Source organism: Esox lucius, chromosome 3 (genome assembly GCF_011004845.1).
Source record: "Esox lucius isolate fEsoLuc1 chromosome 3, fEsoLuc1.pri, whole genome shotgun sequence".
NCBI classification, from domain to species: domain Eukaryota; kingdom Metazoa; phylum Chordata; class Actinopteri; order Esociformes; family Esocidae; genus Esox; species Esox lucius.
The window spans coordinates 4,250,333-4,277,032 of record NC_047571.1 but is presented as its reverse complement, the minus strand read 5'-3'; the positions used below and the strand labels follow the sequence as shown (position 1 = coordinate 4,277,032).

Here is a 26,700-nt window from a genome sequence, read left to right as displayed (position 1 = left end):
CCTTTATATGGCCCCGGCCTGTATATGCGTTGTACATACGGAAATACAATATGAAGGAAATCTACACACACACACATGTAAATATAAAATATGCATTTGAGATCAACAGCCATTGTTATTTTTCCGAGAACATGAAAATTGTTTTTTGTACATCAGTGATGGATTAAATTTCAACAAAACTTTGTGATGTCATTCTGTTTTTAACTAATTATTCTGAGTGATGGGCAGGGGCTCCATGTGGCTCTCTTTTGCAGTGCCAAGCTGCCCACAACAGATTAGGTTTGAGCCTGAACTGTTACGTCAACTGAGGTGTGCCTGGGAACTTCTTGCACAAGCATTGTCTGTAGTGGGGAGTGTTATCATCAGCAAGGATCTCCTCGACTCATCACGCTCTAGCAACTCCTTTATGCAAGACAGGGTTGTAAGTCACATCTTGAGGAAAAACACATTTTGATAAAATATTCAGTGTGTTTGTGTTTTCTGCAGTTTTTCCTCATATCAAAGATTGGTAAAAAAAAAAAAATGAAAGCTATTGAAAAAGTTTGTTTTATTTATCCAGGACAAACCCCATTATGATTTCACAGCATTGTCCTGGCAAAACATTACAATAACAAGCCATGTAGAAAACCAATGAAATAATTTCACAGAAATGTACACAACTTTCCCAGTTTGAACAGCACATTACTCAGCAATCCAGATTCAACAAAGTAACATCAGCAAAGATGTCAAGAAAGAGATAACGATAGAAGTGGGAAAAGACGAGGAGACATTTGCCTTGCTTACACCTTGTGCTAACCTGTTTGTGATCAGTATGATCCTGATCTGATAAAGGTTTGTCACATTGTATTAAAATCAGTTTGTGCCTCCCTGTATGCAAACTGAGTGATCTTTCAAAATCATATGAACTTTAAGACTCTTATGGACGCCATAACTAAATTATTCTAACTGTAATGAAATCTGGTATAATATTGATTTAAATGGCTTGACCATTCAGATCTGTTTACATGATTAATATCCAGGTGATGGTCAGGAAGACCTGGTTAAACCTGTCAAAAAATATAGCAACAATCAATACAAAGTTCAGGGCTGAGGATACAAAGATAAGTCTCTCGCAAAAGCATTAAAACACCTGAGCAATTCTCTTAATGAATTACAAATACTACATTGACATTTTTTCATACCTAAAATCAACTATTGTATGATTACTTTTTCTGTTTTCCCACCTTGTTCCACCAGTTTTTTTTTAGCATTACACAAATTTTATTTTATTTTTTAATTTGTTGTCTTGGTATTATTTTCAATTCAAGACAAGGTTTAAATTATTTGCACAGCATTGCATTCTGTTTTTATTTGCATTTTAAACAGCATCCCAACTTTTTGGGAAACAGGGTTGTATATACTGTGGGTTCATATGTTTCTGTTATATATAAACAATATGGTCAGAGGAAAATACCATAATTAATAAAAAAATATCTAAACAAAAATGGCATTTTCAACTAACTCTGCAACTCGGTGGTCCAGCGGTCTAAGATGGCTCCAGTACAAATGTACTTCTGTTGCATGGGTTTGAATCCTGCCCACTGCTCTCACAAAAAAACACTCTCCTGTATCTTTCCTGTCAAATAAAATGTAACAATGCCAGCAAAAAACACCACCACCAATTTGGCCACACTATTTTAGATAGACTGAAATAGTAATGTGCAAAAATATTTTAAGCCAAAACCCTCATTCAAACACCACTGTTTTTCACGAAATTGATAATTTATATTTAGGATAATGTTTTACATATTTTTCGTTCTATTTTTTTCTTTTTACAAATAATATGATTTAATATTATACACATGTAATAAGGCCACACAGATTACTATTACATTACCTTTGATAATCTGAAACACCCAAAAGAGCTAAGTAAAAGGACTTAAATAACAAACCTTGTAAAGCTACCAAAATGCTGGTGGTTTACTTGTAAACTTAAGGTTTATAGTAATATACCCTCCGCTTCCAACCCTAATCAAGATACCAACTGCACATTAGAATCAGGTATGAAACAGGCCAAAGAGAAGAAAAGAGTGCAGAGTAGGGGAAGCAGGTAAATGAGAGATGACGAAAGGAAGGAAGAAAAAAGAAATAAAAAAGGTAAATACTCGTCACAATATCTGGAAGTCAATAGACTAAAGGCTACACCTACAAGATGAAATAAAAACACCACATCAAATGCTCTCTCACTCACACGCTTCTCTTTTTTTCCTCCACCACCTTCACCTCCTCTTCCTGGTCTAATGACGCCACTCCTGACGAGCCTCTGTCGGAGAAGACACTTCTCTGGCTCTGGCAGGAGTGCCACTCTTTACCCTCCTGGAAAACACTTCCATCTTCCTCTTCTTCAAGAGACTCAGAGTGAGAGGTTGAGTAGCAGGAGTCTACCCTACTGCTTTTGATGCATGGCCTCCACTCAGGTGTGTGGACAATACAGACACCCCCGTCTGCCTCTTGCGATGGTACAGACCAATTCTCCCCATCCACTATTTCACTATCACTATCACTATCTGGACCAAGCAACTCGTTTTGTGGTGCCGCCAAGTCCTTTTGAGTTGCAGGCCAATTACAGTACACACGGTCACTGCTAAAACCCACTAAGCTAGTTGCGTCGATCAAGGACGGTGCTTCCACACTGTCAATCTCAGCCCGGAATTGCACTCGGGGCTCGTGTTTGGATGTTGCCGTGTCTGAGGGAGGAGCAAAAAGTCAGAACACCTAGAGATGGTTGAGAAGAGAGAGATGGATGGATGAGTAGAGGTTTGAGTCATAGACAGTAGAAGGAAAGAGAGCGCGATATATCACTGTCTACAACCCCGTTTATACCTGATTTTAACATGCGGTCTTTGTCCTGATCTTGTCCAGATTCAAATGGTGCATCAGTGTGGATGATAAAAAAAATTATAATAACGATATCTTATAAGTGCAAACAGACAAGATCAGAATGAATGACACTTGTTCAACCAGGCTTAAACTGGGCCTAGGCAGCCATGATGATTGGAAACACATGATGTCAAAAGTTACACAGTACTGGGTATGCATGTGTTCACCTTCGCTCCGGGTAGGGAGTGTGAAGCCGTTCTGAAGGAACTCTTCATTGTGGTATTGTCTTTCCTTATCATCATCATCATCCACAGAGGACCAGGCCTTTAGCTTGGCCTCAGCAATAGCAAACTGCTCAGCTACTCCTGGTGAAGGATAAACACTTGTCAGAGAACTACACACAAACATAACCCTACCCTAGCTTTAACCTCAATAGCTGAATCTGTATGCCTAAACATCTTGTAACTGTAACCCCTAGACCTAAATTTAACCCCAATAGTTTTACCCTAAACCTCCTGAGGTGGAAATATATTTTTTTTTTCTTGTGGGAACCAGCAAGAAAAGAACGCTGGGAAAAAAAATTCAGGTTTTACTATCTATGTGGTGACTTCGTATACCCACATGTATAGTAAAACCAGGATCTCTCTCACACCAAAACACATGCTTCTTGTTTCTATCATTGTGGGGTCCAAACCTTGACAGAGAATCCATGTTCCCTATTCTCTAGCCCAACACCAAAACATTTCCCTTAATCTAAACCTAACCTATTATGCCTACACTTAACCTAGACCTAACACCTAAACAGTAATGTCAAAACCTAAAAGTAACCCCAATTCTAAAACCATACCCAATTCTATTTTTACCTAAACATAAACTGCCACCTTAACGTGGTGGAGGGGTTTGAGTACCCGAGTGACCCTAGGAGCTATGTTGTCTGGGGCTATATGCCCCTGGTAGGGTCTCCCAAGGCAAACAGGTCCTAGGCGACGGGTCAGACTAAGAGCGGTTCAAACACTTTAATGATGAGAAAAATCTTGAGGTCTGTGACGTCGCCCGGTATGGCGCAGCCGGGGCCCCACCCTGGAGCCAGCCATGTGTTCAGTTATTGGACTTCTGTGCTAGTCACAGTTTGTCCATAAAGAACACCATGTTCAAGCATAAGGGTGTCCATCAGTGCACGTGGCACCAGGACACCCTAGGCCGTAGGTCGATGATCGACTTTGTTGTTGTTTCATCTGACCTGCGGCCGTATGTCTTGGACACTTGGGTGAAGAGAGGGGCGGAGCTGTCAACTGATCACCACCTGGTTGTGAGTTGGATCCAATCGCGGGGGAGGAAGCTGGACAGACTCGGCAGGCCCAAGCGTACTGTAAGGGTCTGCTGGGAACGTCTGGCCGAGTCTCCTGTCAGAGAGATCTTTAACTCCCACCTCCGGCAGAGCTTCGACTGGATCCCGAGGGAGGCTGGAGATATTGAGTCCGAGTGGACCATGTTCTCCACCGCCATTGTCGAAGCGGCCGCTCGGAGCTGTGGCCGTAAGGTCTCCGGTGCCTGTCGAGGCGGCAATCCCCGAACCTGGTGGTGGACACCAGAATTAAGGGATGCCGTCAAGCTGAAGAAGGAGTCCTATCAGGCCTGGTTGGCTTGTGGGACTCCTGAGGCAGCTGACGGGTACCGGCAGGCCAAGTGGACGGCAGCCCGGGTGGTTGTGGAGGCAAAAACACGGGCCTGGGAGGAGTTCGGTGAGGCCATGGAGAAGGACTATCGGCTGGCCTCAAAGAGATTCTGGCAAACCGTCCGGCGCCTCAGGAGAGGGAAACAGTGCCCTACCAACGCTGTTTACAGTAGAGGTGGGCAGCTGTTGACCTCAACTGGGGATGTCTTCGGGCGGTGGAAGGAGTACTTCGAGGATCTCCTCAATCCCGCCGTCACGTCTTCCATTGAGGAAGCAGAGGATGAGGGCTCAGAGGTGTACTCGTCCATCACCCGGGCTGAAGTCACAGAGGTCAAGAAACTCCTCGTGGCAAGGCACCGGGGGTGAATGAGATCCGCCCTGAGTACCTCAAGTCTCTGGATGTTGTGGGGCTGTCTTGGTTGACACGCCTGTGCAACATCGCGTGGCGGTCGGGGACAGTGCCTCTGGGATGACAGACCGGGGTGGTGGTCCCTCTTTTTAAGAAGGGGGACCGGAGGGTGTGTTCCAACTATAGAGGGATCACACTTCTCAGCCTCCCCGGGAAAGCCTATGCCAGGGTACTGGAGAGGAGAATACGGCCGATAGTAGAACCTCGGATTCAGGAGGAACAGTGTGGTTTGGTCCGGGCCGTGGAACACTGGACCAGCTCTATACCCTCTACGGGGTACTGGAGGGTTCATGGAAGTTTGCCCAACCAATCCACATGTGTTTTGTGAATTTGGAGAAGGCATTCGACTGTGTCCCTCGCCGCATCCTGTGGAGAGTGCTTCGGGAACATGGGGTCCTTACCAATCAATCTAGGTTCCTACTCTCACCTATGGTCATGAGCTTTGGGTCATGACCGAAAGGACAAGATCCCGGATACAGGCGGAGCTTTCTCCGCAGGGTGGCTGGGCGATCCCTTAGAGATAGGGTGAGAAGCTCGGTCACCCGGGAGGAGCTCAGAGTAGAGCCGCTGCTCCTCCACATCGAGAGGGGTCAACTGAGGTGGCTTGGGCATCTGTTTCGGATGCCTCCGGAACGCCTTCCTGGGAAGGTGTTCCGGGCCCGTCCCACCGGGAGGAGACCCCGGGGAAGACCTATGACACGCTGGAGGGACTATGTCTCCCGGCTGGCCTGGGAACACCTCTGTGCCCCCCTGGAAGAGCTGGAGGAAGTGTCTAGGGAGAGGGAAGTCTGGGCATCTCTGCTTAGACTGCTGCCCCCGCGACCCGGCCCCGGATAAGCGGAAGAAAATGATGATGATGATGACAATGTCTGAGCTGAAATTCTTACTCTTCTTAGTCAGAGCCTTAGTCAGAGGACCTTGAGGGGACCAATTTTTACTATCTTTGTGAGGATCAATCAATCAATCAAATTTATTTATAAAGCCCTTTTTACAACAGCAGTTGTCACAAAGTGCTTTACAGAGACACCCGGCCTTAAACCCCAAGGAGCAAACAACAGTAGTGTTGAATTTCAGTGGCTAGGAAAGACTCCCTAAGAAGGCCGAATTTTAGGAAGAAACCTAGAGAGGATCCAGGCTCAGAGGGGTGACCATTCCTCTTCTGGCTGTGCCGGGTGAGATATTAAGAGTCCAATTGGAATAATTAATACATTTCTATGGGCTAAATCCATAGGCTATTTGATTTTAGACTAGGTCAGAAGTATGACCAGGTGGACAAGGACAGGGACAGCAACGGGCCCCCCAAACCAGGTAATCCGCAGCTGTGGACCAGGACCTCATCTCCTCCTAAAATTTTAAACTGGAGGAAACTGAGAAAAGTTAGAAATGCATTCCTTATATCCCCCAGCACAATAATATAGCAGCGTAACACCTTGGAACTGAGAAGGGGGGGTCCGGCGACACTGTGGCCCTACCCAGGGGAGGTACACATGTCCCCACCTGTACACATAGACCTGGATCACACCCAAACACCCTTACAGGTGGCTATCAGCCACACCCAGCAATCAGAAACAGGCAGGCAGGCAATAATCAGCAGGCATTATCTGTAGGGGTGTCATAGGAACATGTCGGTGGGGGTGGAGCCCAGAGCTAAACTGTGACATCTCAGGGTTAGAGAGGAGTGGCAGGACAGTTCTACGAAGGAGAAAGTGGTACGGACACATGAAAGCATGGTGGTAGTCCAATTTCAGCCCAACTGACACAGAAATCTTCCCTAGAGAGACCATATGCTAACACCTCTTAAACCCTCAGCAGAGTAGACCAAACCTGAGTAGAGGACAATTGTCTGGTAAGCTCCTGAGTGAGCCATTAATTAAAGACACCTTGATCAGTCAGAAAGTGATGCATAATTTAAACAGAGTAGTGTATGCAGCCCTCATAAAATATATATATTTTTGCTATTAACTGGCCGGTATCATGGACATTGGCGATAATTTATAGACTTAGTCAGTGGAAAAACATGCACCTGCGGCAAAGCGTGCCTCCTGTTCCCCCTCAGTGAGGTGGCAGTAGGAGTTGACGTGTGTGTGGAGGGGGTCCCTCTGGGAGCTGGAGGTATTTGGCCAGCCTTTCCACTCTATGAGGTGGGCAACTCTGCCACCTTGCAGGGATGTTGGCTTGGTCACATGGTCCTTCATGGCCTGTGATAAGCCTTAAGAGAGATAAGCGGAACGTCGGGGTTAGATAGGGTCTATACATCTTTGACCCAAAAAACTAGGTCTGGGCATGATTAGGCATTAGCCTGTGTTAAAAAAAAAATGAATCCTTGTATCCCATCTGTGTCTGTCAGTCTATTTGGGTCCTCATTAGAAGATGAGATGATGACAGCTCAGACATTTCAAGATACATAACAGGCAATGAAAACCTTCCAATTTAAAAACAATAACAATGTTGACATTATGTTTGAAGATACACAACATTTTAAAAAGGAAAAAGAAAAATCACCGTTCAAGGAAGACTTTGCTAAAGCAGCAATCTCCTGGATGCTGACTGCCATTCTTACATCAGAAGCTTTTCTTGACTTGGGGATCATTTCTGTCTTCAGATTTTACCTGAAAAAATACAGGAAGTCTTATACCACAGCGCTTGGGTGGTTTCTACAATAACAAGGTATCCCTTCCGATTCACGTGTTGCTCAGATGTAATGATACATTTAAAAATAAAGCACTGGACAATAGAAAACGGCGGCGGTGGCAAAATGATCTCTCACGTTACAGCGCCTATGCACTCAGCACTGTTCCCAGAGGCGCAGGGTGGAGTCCCACAACTTTCGCATTAAGCATTCAAACACTAAAAATAAATTAACAAACTACCTGTACCATAGTGTATTCAACCATCAAGCAGTATACTATAGGCTACATGAGGTTAGGCTATATGTCTTAAGAAAGTAGCATCGATTGAATATTAAAACACAATAGCTTGCTGTATATTTTAACTGAACATTGTAATCGTCAGGGCACAATGTATTGAGTGATGCTCACCATACCTCCCCTCGCACCCTTCTACTGCCGACACCGCAGGCCCCATCTTGGACGTGAAGAAAACATGTATTACCACGGAACGATAACAGGCATCAACCGTACAGCTTTGTTCTGAAAGTTTTAACACCATAAACGGCTATACTGACGCGACAGATGTCAAAGCCACGGTAAGCCGGTAAAACCATTTGGCTCAAATGGTTAAACGGAGTGGGCATCCACGAGGCAGAGCAAACATATTGCCCGAGACGAACCCGAACATTTTTAACTGCCCTATCTGGTCACACATGTTAAAACCTACGGCCCCTAATAAAATGCTTGTCTGGGAAGGTCAGCAAACGTAGACTAGGTCTACTTTAAGAAAGAATTTTGGCGCACAGTCCTTTACACAAAACGGCTTTAGTCTCAATGGATGTATCATGTTGCCGAAGGTAGCTTATAGGTTGAAAGACATGGTCATGAATTAAGCTTATATGACGCTAGTGGGAAAATAAAAAAATATATATATATTATGAACGGGACTTTAGGAATTAGAAGCCTGGAAGTCAGTAGATCCTGATGTAGGTTACATGTGCCTGACATGACTACGCTAATACTAGACATTGAGCCTAAGCAGATTGCGGCTTAAACCGCAGAAAAGCTGCCACCATGGAGACCAGCCCTAATAATGACGTCTATGCTGACGATATGTGGGTCAAATGCAAAAACCATCATGACATGATGTTTTTGTTCATGCATTTCTCTCCCTGTGTGTGTGTGATTCAGGCATACAGATTTGGGGACCCAATATATTTATGGGTTTCTGGGTACCACAAGGATGTGTTGGATCTTTAGAAAGAGTTTAGAATATAGACCACATACTAAATTCAGGCATAACAAATAACCTACTACAAAAACAGAAATGTTGCCCCTTGTGGATAGCTATACTGCACCACTACATAAGGGACTACATTAATTACTAATGAAGATGTGCCATAAAATTGACTTGGGCTATAAGGCAAATGTTTTTATTTGAATAACAGAACATTTACATTTTATGCATTTAGCAGATACCTATTCAGCCTGATTTACAGTAAGTATATACATTCTAAAAGAGCTAGGTGAAACAACCACAGTTTAGCAATAAGTGCATTCTAATCAATGAATTAAAAGGCAAAGGTCAGTGCTGGGAATACAAATAAACATAACATCAAAATTTAAGAAAAGACAGACCGACCGAGTTGGTGGTAGTGGGACAATTTTAAGTACTCTGAGAAGGTGAGTTTTCAGATGTTTTTTTGAAGGGTATAGACTTGGCTATCCTAGCCTCCATGGGAAGCTGTTTCCACCATTGAGGTGCCAGGGCAGAGAATCGTTTGGACTGTGTGGATCGGGAACTGCCCAGAAGGACCAGGACAGCTAAGAACTTAGAAGTGGCTGAATTAAGAATGTTTGACTACTGCCTGAAAGTAGAAAGGAAAGGCTCCACGTTTTGCTCCCTAAGTAAGAACCGTAGCCTTGAAGCTGATTTGAGTTTCAATAGGAAACCAGTGTAGAGTGCGAAGAAGTGAGGTGACATGGGAGAACATGGGAAGTTTAAACACCAGGTGGGCGGCTGCATTCTGAATGAGTTGCAGTGATTCTGTTGTACCCGCTGGAGCCCTACCAAGTGTTACTTGTAGTAATCCAGTCGTGACATGACAAGTGCCTCTGCTGCTTCTTGAGTGAGGTAAGGTCATACTCTAAAAGTCACTGCCTTGATGTTAGCAGATAACGTCAAATTAAATGAGTTGGAAACTGGTGATGCACTGGGCAGTTTTCACCACCTGTTGCAGGGCTTACCGGTCAGAAGCAGAGCAGCTGCCAAACCACACAGCAATGTAGTTGGTCAGAATGCCCTGAAGTAATACAGCAGTAGAGGTTTATTAAAATCTGAAGAGACAGATGGGCCTCCTTCAGTCTGCTCAGAAAATAGAGGCGCTGCTGTGCCTTCTTGACGAGGGTGGAGGTGTTGAGGGTCCAAGAGTGTCCTCAAAGATGTGGAAACCCAGGAACTTACAGCTGAGATAGGTTCCACTGTGGACCCATTGATGTAGATGCGTGTGTGTGTGCAGCTTTTGGACTTCCTGTAGTTCAAGGGATAGGTTGTTGTCGGCACACCATGTCACCAGGTGCTGGACCTCCTCCCTACAGGCAAAATTAAGGCACACTCACCAGACCCATTCCCATACCTCAACCGCAAGCAATGTCACTCAATCAATGTAAAAGTCATCTGCTTCACAGGAAGTGCACATAACTCTTATATTTTGCAGAACAGTTCTGTGGGAATGCGCCTGGAACAAGGAGCTGCTGGAGACGCTTGGCTCATTGGAAAGCATCATTGAGTAATTTCAAGTTCCAGTTGTTGGTTTCAAAAAGTGGGTTTCTTCATTAATGACTTGTTTCATTAGGAGATTGGGGGGTATGCCCTTGCGCCCTGGCTAATGATGCCACTAACAAACCCTCAGACGCATCAAGAGGCCTCTATAACCAGAGGCACGCACACACCTGCTCCACCAGTTTTTCTAACTTTTGATCATCTTTACACTGTTTTTAGGTTTGCAGAATAATCATGGGCTGTTGTGTGTTACACAACATCACTATGAAGCGTGGTGTTCCACTTCCACCTCAGCCACCACACCAGGATGTGCGTTCTGACCAATTGCTGGGACCAGACAACCGACTTCAGACAACAAATAATTTCTCATTTTTTATTTGTTTTGTCCTTTAAATACCACAAATTAAACACATGAAATGACACAGGTTTCAGTGCACATTCTTTATATTTTTAAATATGTGTTTCTGATATTGTGGCCAGAGTAGAAGCAACTTCACAGAGACTTTGCACAATCCCCTCCACATGCAGTTGGACAGGGCCTGGGGGAACATACAGAGGCAGGCTTACTGCAGGAAGGCCGAATGGTGTCAGGTTTTTCTTCACAGAGGGGTTGCCTGGATTGGAGATCTGTAAAAAACAAAAATTATACTAAAAGTAAAACAGTCACAGTGCACTGATAATTTTTTTTAGATGTTTCAGTTTGTTCAATATAGGCCTACTGCAAAAACAATAGGATTTCAAACTGAATAAACTAGGAATTCAGGTGAGGACTCATTCAGTCACATAGGCCCACATTTGGTTTGACAAATTGGTGTATAATTCCTTTCCAGTGGTTTCACCGTTGCTTTCAGTTAAATTATGGCATAAAATTGTGAAAATTCAGGAAGACTTGCTCACCATCTGATTCACTGGTGGGAGATGGCCTTGGAGGATATGAAGCTGTTTATATAGAACCCTGGTCAGTGTCCAGTTGCTCTGCTGATGGCACACCTGAGAGTGCTGTCTCACCAATAATGGCCCTGATGCACTGGTCAATCTCAGATAACTCAGGGCCTGCATATGCCCCCATCCAGTGGTCAGTATGTCTCTGTTTGGCGATGGATTTTTTGTTCTCTGATTTTAAGTCAAACCATGTATTTATTATCTTCAATTGAGCGACAGAAACAGATTCTGTGATCTCCTTCCATGCCTCCCGTTTGTTGGTGGCTTTATAACTACCTATACTAAATATTATGCCTTGTTTGGCATTTACCTTTTGCAGTAGAATTTCTATTTCCGAATTACTGAATTTATTTTTCAGTTTGGATTGCCTGTAGGGAGGAGGTCCAGCACCTGGTGACATGGTGTGCCGACAACATCCTGGCCCTTGAACTTCAGGAAGTCCAAAAGCTGCACACACACACACTGCTAATTAGTAACAACTGGCACACGCTTTCAATTACAAAGACATGGGAGTCATCAATCCTAAGAACACAGGTGGGAACAATTCTGTTGTTTAAGAACATCATGAATCCGACGTAGACTTTTCTTAGGGAGTTTATTAAGAACAACGTTAAGACAATTCTTAGGAAGATAGTGGTGAATGAGGCCCAATGAGTTTGTTACAGTAGCTCTCACGTGGAGGCACCGAGGTGGCTAGATACTGAGCCATGGGGAGCAGAAAAGAACTGTCAAAAGACCTGTGTAACAAGGTAATGGAACTATATAAAGATGGAAAAGGATATAAAAATATATCCAAAGCCTTGCAAATGCCAGTCAGTACTGTTCAATCACTTAGTCAGGTAGACACAGAACGATTTCAGCCAAAACTCCCAGAATAATTGTTCTGGATACAAAGAAAAACACACAGGTAACCTCAGGAAAAATACAGGCTGCTCTGGAAAAAGACGATATGGTTGTTTCGAGGAGCACAATGCGACGATACTTGAACAAAAATTAGCTGCATGGTTGAGTTGCCAGAAAGAAGCCTTTACTGTGCCAATGCCAAAAAAAGCCTGGTTACAATATGCCAGACAACAACTTGGCATGCCTTGGTACAGCTTGTGGCACACTGTAATTTGGAGTCACATTCTTCTGACCTTAATATCATCAAGCCACTCTGAGGAGATCTCAAACGTGCAGTTCATGCAAGACGACCAGTGGTTTAGTGGAGTGTCTACGCAGGTATATGCTTTCTACCCACTTTTCTGTGAGCGGGCTTAGCGTACACTGACTTCTTATTGATGCGTATGAATGTAGAACAGTGAATGTATATGCAATATACACATTTTTTGTGATGAAGCATGCAAAATTTGCATACAAAAGACAGTTGCATAATTATTACAAACACAACATTTTAAAAATGACCAATAAATAATGTGCCTGAGACCGACTTATGACATAGCTCTTATTGGCTGGTTATTAGAACCTCATGTTACTTCACTTCAGTCAAATATTTTTGCCTGGCAGAATATTCTGTTTTTTTTCCAGAGGCAAAATAATTTTTCCATAGGCTTAACATTACTTCAGAAATACATTATGAAACGAACTCATGAAACAACTTCGTCGTTTACCCAACCAAATAAACATAGTCGAGCAGCAGACAAAAAGTTTTGAAAGCAACCAGATCCTCCATGGTAAGGACTTGGTACCTCCATTACCATACACTATCAGTAAATAACATATTTTTGTCTTAAATCAATTTGTCAATTTTGCGGTTTGGTAGTACTTCCTCATTAACAAGCTAACTAACGTTTTCTAGCTAACTTTACTGTTGACAATTTTTGAGTTTTGGAAATGGTAGCTAGTTCAATTGGAAAATGCGGGTAGGGAAGCTGATATCAGGACTGGTAGCAAGTTAGCTAGATTTCTTATTTAAAACCTTCCAGCTTTCATATGGCCAAGCATGGATCATGGCTTGCTTTTTAATACAATATATCAATCTTGTTGTGGTGTAAAGTGGTCATCTTATTTGCACTTTCATAGTAAATTACTGAGAATACTGTATGCATTTGTTCTTCATAAGGCCTTTTTACACTACATTGTTCTAAGCCCTGGGCTATCTTAGCCCCAGGTTAAGACTGGCCCTGGGCTAACGTAGCCTGTATTCACACAAGTGTTTGTTAACCCTGGGCTAAGGTTTAACCCGAGGTTAAGGATTCACACTTGTATTACTAAGCTCTGGGCTAACAGACAAATACCACACAATACCATTTTACATTCTATGATAAGCTACAAATTTTACATTACGGCATTCAAATAATGTTATCGTAGCCTACATCCTTGGTAGGTGATCAAATACTATCATGCAATAAAATGCAAATTAATTATAAAAAAAATCATACAATGTGATTTTCTGGATTTTCTTTTAGATTCCATCTATCATAGTTGAAGTGTACCTATGATAAAAATGACAGACCTCTACATGCTTTGTAAGTAGGAAAACCTGCAAAATCGGCAGTGTATCAAATACTTGTTCTCCCCACTGTACTTTTTGGAATTTTGCCCAAAAAGTTCTACCTTGGTTTCATTAGTGCATAACACATTCTCTCATATGCTTTTGGGGGACTTGATGTTTGTTTTTGCAAACTTCAGCCCAGGCTTGGATGTTTTTCCTTGTAAGGAAAGGATTCCGTCTTGCCACCCTACCCCATTCATATGAAGAATACGGGAGATTGTTGTCACATTGTAGCACACAGCCAGTACTTGCCAGAAATTCCTGCCGTTCCTTTAATGTTGTTGTAGGCCTCTTGGAAGCCTCCCTGACCAGTTTTCTTCTCGTCTTTTCATCAATTTTGGCGGGACGTCCAGTTCTTGGTAATGTCTCTGTTGTGCCATATTTTCTTCACTTGATAATGACTGTGTTCCATGGTGTATCTAATGCTTTGGGAATTATTGTGTACCCTTCTCCTGACTGATATCTTTCAACAATGAGATCCCTCTGATGCTTTAGCAGCTCACTGCAGACCATAGCTTTTGCTCTGAGATGCAACTAAGAAAATGTCTGGAAAATCCTAGAACAGCTGAACATTATTTGTGATTAATCAGTCACTTTAAATTATGGCAGGTGTGTAATGACTTCTATTTAACATGAGTTTGAATATGATTGGTTAATTCTGAACACAGCCACACCCCCAGTTATAAGAGGGTGTGCACACTTATGCAAACAGGTTATTGTAAGGTTTTTATTTTTCATTTTTCCCCATTGAAGATTTCAGTTTGTTTTTCAATTTAATTGTTCACATTATAGATCACATTAAAAGTGGAAAAAGTTCTGACATGATTTATCTTTGTCTCATTCTTTTCCATCACAAAACCAGGCATTTTCACAGGGGTATGTAGACTTTTTATATCCACTGTACACTGCTCCAAAAAATTAAGGGAACACTGAAATCACACATCAGGTCTCGATGAACAGAATATATTAAAGATTAAAATCTTTACTATACATTGTGTAATTCGTTGAGAACAAAATGACTGGTGCCCAGCTCCCAACCTTCAAAGACCTCCAGCGCAAGCGGTGTCTGCATAGGGCCCGCAGCATCATCAGGGACCCTTCACATCCATGCCACAAACAATTTGCCCTCCTTCCATCAGGAGACGGTACAGGTCTCTTTGTTCCCGCACCAGCAGGCTCAGGAACAGTTTCTTCCCAGCTGTAACCCTGTTGAACTCTGGAGAACGACCCATAGGCACCCGCCCACCCTTTAGTACTGCCACTCATGAACCTTGTTGCGCTACTCTCCTTGTACTACTGGACTCCAACACTGCTTTGCTTAGTCTGATCAGAATGTTTTCAGGTCCTACATGTATATATCTACCCCAGGAACCTCAATGCTACTTTCCCTGCATTTCAGTTGCACACGCATCGTCAATTTGCCTTCATTGCACAATTAGAATTGTCATTTGTACTTACATTTGCCTTCATTGCACATCTATACATCCCACATGTAACAGACTTTATACTTAATACTTTTACATTTTCTCCCGTCTTCTATTTACACTTCTAGTTAGATGCTAATTGCAAGTCGTTGTACTGTACTTGTACCGTTCAATGACAAATTTTAATCAAATCTAAATCACCAACCGAAGTGCCAATGGTGGACCTGCCAATTCTGGTGTTCTTTGGTAAATGCCAATCGAGCTGCATGGTGCAGGGCTGTGAGCACAGGTCCCACTAGAGGACGTTGGGCCCTCATGCCACTCTCGTGGAGTCTGGTCCTGCTGGGTTGTTGCCCTTCTACGGCCCTCTCCAGCTCTCCTTGTGTAACAGCCTGTCTCCAAGTATCTCCTCCATGCTCTTGAGACTGTACTGGGAGACAAAGCAAACCTTCTTGCGTTGGCACATGTGGATGTGCCATCCTGGAAGAGCTGAACTACATGTGCAACCTGAATGGGCTGCAGGTACCGACTCATGCTACCAGTTGTGATAAGAACACAAACATGACTTAGTGCTTAGTGGCAAAACCCTTGTTGGCAATCACAGATCTCAGACGTTTCTTGTAGTTGGCCACCAGGTTTGCACACATCTAAGGAGGGATTTTGTCCCACTCCTCTTTGCAGATCTTCTCCAAGTCATTAAGGTTTTGAGGCTTCAGTTCCCTCCACAGATTTTCTATGGGATTAAGGTCTGGAGACAGGCGAGGCCACTCCAGGACCTTAATGTGCTTCTTCTTGAGCCACTCCTTTGTTGCCTTGGCCGTGTGGTTTGGGTCATTGTCATGCTGGAATACCCATCCACGACCCATTTTCAATGCCTTGGCTGAGGGAAGGAGGTTCTCACCCAAGATTTGATGGTACATGGCCCCGTCCATCTTCCCTTTGAGGCGGTGAAGTTATACTGTCCCCTTAGCAGAAAAACACCCCAAAGCATAATGTTTCCACCTCCATGTTTGATGGTGGGGATGGTATTCTTGGGTTCATAGGCAGCATTCCTTCTCCTCCAAACATGGCGAGTTGAGTTGATGCCAAAGAGCTAGATTTTGGTCTCATCTGACCACAGCACTTTCACCCAGTTCTCCTCTGAATCATTCAGATGTTCATTGGCAAACTTCAGACGGGCCTGTACATGTGCTTTCTTGAGCAGGGGGACCTTGTGGCACTGCAGGATTTCAGTCCTTCACGGCGTAGTGTGTTACCAATTGTTTTCTTGGTGACTATGGTCCCAGCTGGCTTGAGATCATTGACAAGATCCTCCTGTGTAGTTCTGGGTTGATTCCTCAATCTCATGATCATTGCAACTCCACATCAATTTTATCACACAAACATCTGTTACATACGTAAACAAACATAACAGGTACCCAATTTTAAAGTCTTTGTTGTCAACATTTGAACATTTTAGAAGTTTATACATGAAGTTGTTTAGAGCCTTTGATTCAACACCATTTGACAACAATTGCAGCCAATCATCAGATGTGTTCCTGACCGTTTCCATATGCTTGTTCAGATTACTAAAACACTTTATACTGACATGGTCTCAGTTATTAAAAGGTCTACAAATATCAACAGCGCTCTTGATATCTTTGTGCATCAACTGTTTAATCACTAAACCCACATAGGATTTATTTATGTACATGTTAACATTGACAAATGAAGTGACCCATCCTTAGACATCAGACTCTTTGCTTTCGTCGCTCCAAGACGCTACTGCATCGCATACAGCTTCCTCATTAAATGTATCCATGTATTCATCCCTGTTCTCACTCAGTGTCTGTGGGATGTTCGGCTCCAACTTGAGCTCATGCAGAAAGTTCTCAGCGGCCACGTGAACATCAGTCATCGGTGCGTGAAAACCCGATGCGTTCAAAGCCTTGACCAACGCGTTTCAGTCGCGGTGTTAAAACTGTCTCCACAATGTCATCATAATGGGTCTCAAAAAAATAAACAGGCGGATTGAGACTAGAATGTCTTCTCTGACTCGGGTGGTCCACTTCACATCCGATGCATGCTTTGTGGACAATAGCCGCAATAACGTTTTCCAGATTCATACCCAATGTTGCTTTGATGATCTTTAAAACTTTTGGTGCAAGGCGTTTGTCCATTTTGGGATAATTCGTTAGCATTTGAAAGGTATGACAGATTAAGAGGTCCTAGCTGATCACCAAACCGGTCAAGGCAATGGTAGTTTATTGTTGGGTATGCCGGTGGAATTGAGCTGTCGGGGTCCGGGGTTCCGTAGAAGGCTTCAGCGTTGTCATCCCAGGCTTCACACAGCCAGTCCTCAGCCTTGGGTTCTTCGATCTCTGGTTGGTTGTAAACTTGAGACATATTTCGTAAATTGATAGTCACAGGCGGTCTGTCTGTTTTATGCTGTGCTGAGGACGGTGTTAGCTTTAGGTGGGGCTTCAGGGTCTTACATCAGTCGAACAGTCCGTAGTCGCAGTCACAATCACAATCTAACCCGCTGAAATCTTCCGGAAATAGTTCCAAGCTAACAAAGTCATACTGTTTCATTCCTTCAACAGCTTTAAACAGTACCTCTACCGTATTGTGTGTGCCCTGTTTTGGCCCCAAATAAAACACATTTTGAAAGGTGTTCCATAAATAGACAATAAAAACCATTTGATCAGTCACACCAATCTTAAACTCTTTGCCTTCAGTTAATTCATAAAATGCAACCTCAAGTATCTCTGGGTAGAAAATGTATCCATCGATCCGACTGTCCAACTTCCATTCCTGTGCCAACATATTCTGGTGTATTTGATGGATTCGTGTTAAACTATGCATCAGTTTCTTTTGGGATGGCATGTTGATTGTGTCTCTGCTGTCCATTTGTAATCTCTTGCCAACTTACTGAGCTGCGGTTAAGCTGTTAGCTTTCATTGGTGTTTCAACCAAAACGCTGATCGCTGCACAATCCGCCATGGTTTGTATTGTGTAGGTAAGTTTACTCAGGCAGGACTGAATGACCATCACCGCGGTCTGCGTGGTTTAAATACAGAGACCACGCCAATCAGCCCATAAAACATGAAAGGTTAACACTCACTGGTTGTAGGACATCTGTTGAAGCACTTATCGGAACATAAATTGCCGAACCCTGGCGCCATTTTGCTAAACACCAAACATCTTACCACTGATATAGAACTTTTTTATTGCCTGGCAATTTAACTTTCCAGAATCTTAAGACCCCCATTGTTAAACATCAAACATATCGCACCTGTTATAACACTCATCCGGGTGCTTATCCCTTTATTTGTCACCCATCTGTATATTTGTTAATTGTAATAATTATATTTTTGCGTGTAGCCACGGGTGGGCACTGGTTGGCTTGGTTTGACAACTGCCCACCGAATGGAGAGACTGGCCCACCCAGGTAGAGCAGTAGTTTTGATATTATAATATATATATATATAAAAGTATGCCTTTTAAGGATAGGATCAACATATAATAGGACATTGATGCTGACAGGCTAACTGAAGAACTGAACATTTGTATGGAGTGGTGATGGAATGGAGCAGAGCGAGTGTAATTTGGCTTGAGCGCAGAGCAGATTTCCAACATTTTGGAGTGGAAGCTATCAGTCCCGCTCTAGATTTTCCCCAGTAGCGCTCAGCCGTGAGTTCTCTGCATTTTCTGCCTATTTTTTATTTCCTTCATCAATCTTCTTTAGATTAGGCATGTGCTATGCTGTTAAAGTAGGGTTACATGGGACAAGACACCCATGGGGTGTCCCCCAATGTAACTCCCACAAAATGTCACCATTCTTTTTTTCAACAACTGACTGCCACAAGTCTTAATCATCTATACATTTCCTTTGTATCATCACACCTTCTGACAACTACTAAAAACATTTTGTTCTGAATCTCATTTTAAAGATTGGTGAGATTTAAAATATTGCCCTATTTAAACGATAATTAGTTTAGTTTAACTGTATGAAATGGCGTGTAAGGCAAAGGTACAGTGGATATAAAAATTTGAAAATGCCAGGTTTTTGTAATGTAAAAGAAGGAGACAGATAAATCATGTCAGAACTTTTTCCACTTTTAATGTGACCTATAATGTGACCAATTAAATTGAAAAACCAAAAAATCTCTGAAGTGGAAAAATGAAAAATAAAAACCTTACCAAAAAAAATAAAACTAGGTACCTTTGCTGGAAAAATTAAGATTAGGCTACAACCAGGTCTCCAGGGAATTTTAGTATAAGCCTACGTTAAGCTGTGACAACCAAATTTGTATTTTTTGTGATGTGTTAAGCTACATTGAAATGTGCTACTTAAATGTATCATATCTTACAAATTTATAAAAGTATATGACATTGTAGCGTCTGGCGGGCAGTGTCTTCAACCCGCAACCTTTGGCTCCCCAGGTGGGTGTACTGCTCCAAATAGGGATATCTCTTTTGGAAGGGCGAGCAGTGGCCTTACCAAGGTCGCAACACTATGTTATGAATTAGATTCATGGTTCGGCTCATGGTTTGTTTTAGGTTAGATAGCACAATACTGGGGTTAAGGTAAGAAAACAAAAAAGGTTGGTGTTAAAGCTGAAGGACATAACTTTCAAAACAATAAATATTTCCGCTTCATTTTACCAGAAATATCCACTATCGCTGGTGTGACATCAGTTCACTCTTGAAGCCCCACAAGTTCTGTGCACTTTATTCAACTAATCTAAAAAAATATTCTTCCACTTCCATCGAACAGGTGAGCTGGGATTGGATTCGCGAATCAGCCACTGCACAAAGCACACTATCTGGATGACCATTTCTTAGGGTGCTATCAGGCTTGTTCTATGTATTGAACGACAGTATTCAAAAACATTTCATATTTTAAAACAGAGCAAACATTTTCGTCTGAGGATTTCTGTAAGAAAGCCGACGGCCTCGACTGTGCATATTTTATCGCGCAACAAGGTCTATGGCCCTGGGCAGCTCTCCTCGTGTAACGGCTCATCTCCTGGTATCTACTATGCTCGAGACTGTACTGGGAGACACAGCAAACCTTCTAGCAACGGCACATATGGATAAGCCATCCTAGAGGAGCTGGACTGCCTATGCAACCTGAATGGGCTGCCGGTACCGCCTCATGCTACCAGTAGTGACATTGGCCCTCATTTATCAAAAGTGCGTACACCAAATTTCCAGCGTACACCTGGCGTACACCCAAAACGACAGTGACTTTGAGATTTATCAATATGGACGTTGGCGTACGGCACTCAAATCCTACGCCAGCTCAGGAGGTGGTGTACACACGTTTTGAGTTAGTGCGGAAATGCGCAGAAAAAAAATCCTAACGCACTGACAAACTAAAATATATGATATATCATGACCCACTGTAAAAAAAAAAAAACTTCAGTGTTTAGTTTTGTGCAACATGGACTTCAATGTTTAATTTGTGTGACTTTACCAAAGCATTTGATTTATATGTATTCCTTCAGATGCGAGCCTGTGCGCTTTACATGACGTTTCAGGGTTAGGCCCGGCAGTTGCGCACGGACTGGGTTCAGTAATAAAAGGCTTTTAATGACCAAAATATAAAAAGCAAAATCTTACGCCAACATATACACCCGTTTCTACGCAAGAATGATAAATGAGGGCCAATGACACTAGTAAAACGCAAAACTACAATGCTGTCATTGTTTTGGTGGAGTTTAGTATTTATATTTTAACATTAAAATAAGGCCACGTGCAATTTTATTTACATTTCTTTGTTAATAATTTTCTATTTGTAGGACTTACACTAACATTATTGTTTTGTTGGGAATTTGTATTTCTATTTAAAAAATCTAAATAAATCCCAAAAATTTGTGAGTCTTATTTAAAACTCGATATATAGAAATTACTATTATTATTCATTATTTTGACATGACAAAAGCGGGAAATAATTAAATAAAATGGGACTTGACAGGTTATCTTTCAATTGATGTGTTTTTTTCAGTATAGCAAGAAAGTTTAGGGTTTAAGTTTCAGTTTTTTTATCAAATGCATTGATTGATGATTGCTTCATTCTCCATTTTATTATGTTCAAAATATGCTCATACACAAGACATCCTGTTCGCTTAAATGTACAGTATCTCACAAAAGTGAGTACACTCCTCACATTTTTGTAAATACTTGAGTATATCTATTCATGTAACAACACTGAAGAAATGACACTTTGCTACAATGTAAAGTAGTGAGTGTACAGCTTGTATAACAGTGTAAATTTGCTGTCCCCTCAAAATAACTCAACACCCATTAATGTCTAAACTGCTGGCAAAAGTGAGTACACCACTAGGTGAAAATGTCCAAATTGGGCCCAATTAGCAAATTGGTCTGCATGACTGTCGCCTAGAAGGAAGCCTTTTCTAAAAATGATGCACAAGAAAGCCTGCAAACAGTTTGCTGAAGACCAGCAGACTAAGTACATGGATTACTGGAACCATGTCCTGTGGTCTGATGTGACCAAGATAAACGTATTCGGTTCAGATGGTGTGTGAGGAGTACAAAGACAAGTGTGTCTTGCCCACAGTCAAGCATGGTGGTGAAAGTGTCATGGTTTGTAAGATACTGTACATCCAGTTAGAGCTGGATGGTGATGTCCAGGCCACTTTCCTGTCCGTCCAGACCATGCCCTTCATCCTCATTGCCCTTCCCGTCCTGCTCAACATCTCTCGTTGTCCGTCTGAACATCCAGCACAACATCCCTCGTCACTCATCCGTCTGGCTCAACATCCAGCACAACATCCCTCGTTGCTCATCCGTCCTGCTAAACATCCACTTGAGGGCTCCCCCTAGTGAGGATGTCTATGTGACCGTGGTGGACGTCCGCGTTTGCTCTGAGGGATGTAGCCACCTACTGCTCCGAACGGTCTCTTCCTCTCTTTTAACAGATTTGCTTTTGTTTGATCCAAACCGTATTTTCTTAGGTACCGTTACATTCTGAACTTCTTCCTTTTTTTAATTTTTATAAAATGTTATCCAACCTCACCTCTTTGCTACATCAATCTCATCACTTCCTGTGCGCAGGATAACAATTCCCACCACTGCGAGAGCCTACCACCTTTTTCCTTAGGAGCAGAACACATTGTACAGAGGTTTTTGCCGGACCGCGTAAGCGCAGGCGGCCAAGAAGAGCGAATATCTGTGAGTGAGTGTGTGCCTCTTGTTAAATAGTGTAGTGGTTAGAGAAGTGGACTTGTGAACTATATGTCCCGAATTCGTATCTCCTTGCAGGCAAAGCTATGTACGTCTTATGAATTATTCCGTATAGACGAAAACTTTGCTGGCTAAAACCATTAGTATCTACATTATGGTAAGCCTGAAATACAACAGTTTACGGTTATATTGCTACTGTTTCTGGCATGAAAATGTTAATCTTCAGTCTCACTAGAAATTGTTCAATTCTTATGATTAGTCCAAGTTAGTAGATACTAGGAAGCCTATTACTGCTTAATAAACTGTTGAAACGGCCATTGGCAAAAGCAATATAGTTCATAGACGCTATGGTGGAGGTAAACTTAATAAGAAACGTTAGTCACTTTAACACAATCCTCAATGGAGACTAGCGACTGCTGGAACATGTAATGCCGTGGCATGTGGTTAAAGTCAGTGCCTCTCATGTGGAAGTTCAAATCTATAGACTCTGAGCACCAGCGTAGTGACAAACTTCCGCTTTTGTCTAGAAGTCGGTATTGCAGTTTCCGGTTTAATTACTAATACTCATCCGCATTAGTAAACACCTTAACTCACAACAAGATGAGTGATGCTGTTGTACGGAAAAAAGAAATCTAATGTACGTGACTCATTTTAGTTTAAAGTTACAAGTGGGGCATCATTTTAATCTGGAGAATGTCCTCTTTTTAATAAAATATGGCTTGCGCCATTCAATGACTTCAAACGCTAGACTAGAAATAGTCAGAAAAGGCGATTTTTTTATATACTTCCACGTAACGCAGGTTTAAGCGCAATTAATACCATATAGGACCAGATGTTTACTTCCTATGCCAGTTGTTATGTTTCAGTTTCGTTGTGAAATGAGGTTACAATAGTAAAATAAAAGAGGAGACCTGTTTTGGTGCTTTTTTGAGGCTGTGGAATTTTAAGCTTCATTCAGGTTAGAAGAGGCCAGCTGAACTAGGCTTGCCGGGTTTCTTGTTCAGATGTGGGCCTGGAACCACCTGATATTGTAGGAAATCATCCACGATCCAGATTAATAGAATATCGATGTGTTAATGCAAAAACACTTCAGCTTTAAGGCCTTACGAATAGTAATTGTAGCTAACTAAATGCTATAAACACTGCCCCTAGTGGCCGGTCTGTATCTTAATCTAACATATATTACGAATTTGGCTGTCAAAGATTACGTAGTTTATGTATTTCCGAGACCAACATTAAATGTAGCCTATTCCCGAGACCAACGTTAGTTTTATGTATAGGCATATAAAGCATTTTTCGTTTTTCTTGTTGGAATCAAATATGCAATGCAAAACAAACCTCTAAAAAAGGTGTGGGACTAGTTTTTCTATTCAAACTGCGACTTAGAGAGCAACCACCAGAAAAAAAAAAACTCATTTAATTTAATATAGGCTTATTAGACTAATAACGTAGCCTTCAGCTGGGGTTTGCCTCAGAGGACAATATGCAGTTGATAGGCCTAAGTACATGTCGCCCTGCTGATGACACAGTTATACATTTCGACGCAGCTTGGAGAAGCCCCAAAATTAGCTACTTTGGAAGAATGCGTTTCAGATATTAGGAAGTGGAGGACAGAGAACTTCTTACACCTACTTCATAACCTATAAATCAATACATGGAGTTGCACCTTGCTGAAATGATCCAGCCATACATACCTACACATAACCTTAGTTCGCAAGATGCAGGCCTTCTAATTGTACCTAGAATTTCTAAACAGCCGGAGGCAGGGTATTCTCTCATTCCACAGTAGAGCTCCACTACTGTGGAATGATTTGCCAATTAAGGTTAGAAATGCAAACTCAGTGCAAAATTTCAAGTGTCTACTAAAGACTCATCTCTACAGCAAGGTCTATGATTAAAGGTAGTCTGGCCCAGGGGCGTGAAGGTGACCAGAAGGCTTGATACTGTCCACCCTTGCTGTCCATCCAGGTGGGCTCTCAGTGCCACTGGGATGCCCTCCCTCCAATGCCATTCGGGGGCGGAGTCACTGGCTTGTTGTCTCTCTGTTGTGCACATTGTGCAATTGGGTTGAACTCTGCTGGCAATACTCGGACCTCATTCAGGGTGGTTGCTGCTTGGCAGGAAATCACAGTGTCCCTGGACCCCCATCTCAGCCCCAAGGTCTTACGTTGCTATATTATTGTGCGGGGGGAGTAGGGTCAGTTCTTCTCCACTGTATTTATTACAATTTGTACTCTTAATTTGTTCACCCGGAACAGCCAGAAAAGGACTGGTCATGCCTCTGTGCCTGGTTCCCCTCTAGGTTTCTTCCTAAATTTCAGCCTCCACACTACTGTTGTTTGCTCCTTGGGGTTTAAGGCAAGGTTGTTTTTTTTAAAAGCACTGTGACAACTGCTGATGTAATAAGGGCTTTATAAATACATTTGAGTGATTGATTAGCATTTCTCTCACAGAATTGTCAAGCAGTGCGTCTTTGCGTTCGCATGTTTGGGAAATATTTTCGTAAAATTAGAATTTGTCTTGCCTGGGGTCCGTATAACAACCTGATATAAGTCTCCACACCTACAGAAAGTTATTTTAGTTGTTCTCTGCCATATACCTACAGCTAAGCAATTAGGACATAATATCGATGAATATTACTTTACGCCCTGACAAGAACGGAATATCTATTATATTTCTGAATATGAATGATTTATTGTACGGCCCCGACGGTGTGTTTGTTTAATGGTGACGTGACGGTTAACGAAATAGGCAGCAGCGAATCTCGTAGGCTAGCCTACTGTGATTGATGACATGGTACGAAAATTGCCGGGAGAAACAAATCACACCCTACGCCGGTGTTTGTGTAGACAGTAGCTAGCACGGAATAAAACATGTCTGTAAGCAACAAAAACAACATCTGCATATCAATGACTGGCTCTGAAGAGAGCTTTGGGCTCCAGTTAGCCTAACGGTTGCCACCTTGGAAAATAGCCTAAAGGGATTACAAACATCGATTAATAAACAAAGTATAACCCATTAAGTCCTAAAAAAAGACATGACAATACACGTATGTCACAAACACAGGATATCACCTACCTGTTAATAACTGCATGGATGTGGTGGTACCGTCGAGCGTCGCACATGATCACAATGATTGTTCTCGATTATATTAAACGTCGTGACCAGTTAGGTTATTTGACTCCGGTATTATCATGTAGCCTACTACTACACGCAGAGCTGTGACAGTTAAAGCCTCGTCACCCTCCAGAAAGCAGGTGCCCGACCTCTAAGCGCCCGGCGGTCCAGACGCTCCTCTATGTTCTCTGCGCGCGTCATCAACGCAAGGCGGTGTCAAAACCAATTATCTGCCCCACTCCACCCAATTGTGATAACCCCATTGATAACATGTTGTGAAATTTAAGGAACAGTAATATGCCTGTCTGTCAATGTAGGCTACTACCTCGTTTACATCGTTACAGCTAAATTAATTCAGCTGCCAGAAACTGGTTTTAAATAACGCAGGCAAGTCTCACGCAAGATGGTATGCTATACGTACATCTTCGACAGCCGAATTCGTAGGATACGTTCCGTCAGGGGAAAGCCCCACCGCAAGGGACAGTGTAGCGGATTTAATGTTGAATAGACAAACTGTTTGGAAACGCATTCCTTTCAGAGATGGAAAAACATATTCACTGGAGGCGATTTTTGTTTTCTAACCGTAATCACTACTCTCTCTGATAACTAACCTTCACCCTACCCGTAAATCTAATTTCGTAACATACGTTTTCGTCATTAACATGTCTTAGGAAATGGTCTGTCAGATTTACGTATAGGATCTTGCGTATTGCCCTTGAGACCAGTCTGAAATAGTACGAATTGTGGGCTTGAATAAGGAATCGCGTTATATTTATTATATTCAATGTTTTGCCATTCTATAGGCCCAATCTAGGTGGATAGATACACATCTCCCGATGAGAGATAAAACCAATGGGATTCCAATTCCCAACATATGCGCCACCTTGTACAACCGAAAGCCATCGTAGAGCAGAAACTAGAGAAGCAACAAACCATGGAAAGTATGCTAGTTACCAAACATAAGTCTCGAAAGTATTTGTGCTGTATGCACAACTTGAGTACACAGCTTAATCTGAACAGCACACAAACACCTTTTGAAATTACTTAAATATTTTCATTGCTATTGACAGGTTTGAGAGCCTGTTAGAGCCTGTGAGAATGAGCGTTAACATGACCTTCTCCAGACGCCGCAAGCAAAGCATAACCACTAGATGGCCGAGTTTAGGCATGCAGCTTAATTATACTTGACCAATTATAG

The 26,700-nt window shown here is 42.4% G+C and overlaps 1 protein-coding gene across 9 annotated transcripts; it reads right to left on the bottom strand.

Moving 5' to 3' along the window:
* Positions 1–78: 78 nt before the first annotated feature.
* On the bottom strand, positions 79–25,674 carry fam131a (family with sequence similarity 131 member A). 9 transcript variants are annotated; one of them, XM_034291173.1, is made up of 7 exons: positions 25,464–25,674; positions 10,888–11,723; positions 7,982–8,027; positions 7,446–7,552; positions 6,967–7,152; positions 3,087–3,224; positions 79–2,726 (listed from the first exon to the last, which is right to left on the bottom strand). In XM_034291173.1, exons 4-7 carry the CDS (start codon positions 7,531–7,533, stop codon positions 2,227–2,229), a joined length of 912 nt encoding a protein of 303 aa, XP_034147064.1. In that variant the 5' UTR covers positions 7,534–7,552; positions 7,982–8,027; positions 10,888–11,723; positions 25,464–25,674; the 3' UTR covers positions 79–2,226. The 9 variants fall into 9 exon arrangements, with proteins under 9 accessions (XP_034147064.1, XP_019901012.1, XP_019901014.1 ...); XM_020045453.2 differs by having other exon boundaries at positions 10,902–11,723; XM_020045455.2 differs by having other exon boundaries at positions 10,902–10,961.
* Positions 25,675–26,700: the final 1,026 nt, after the last annotated feature.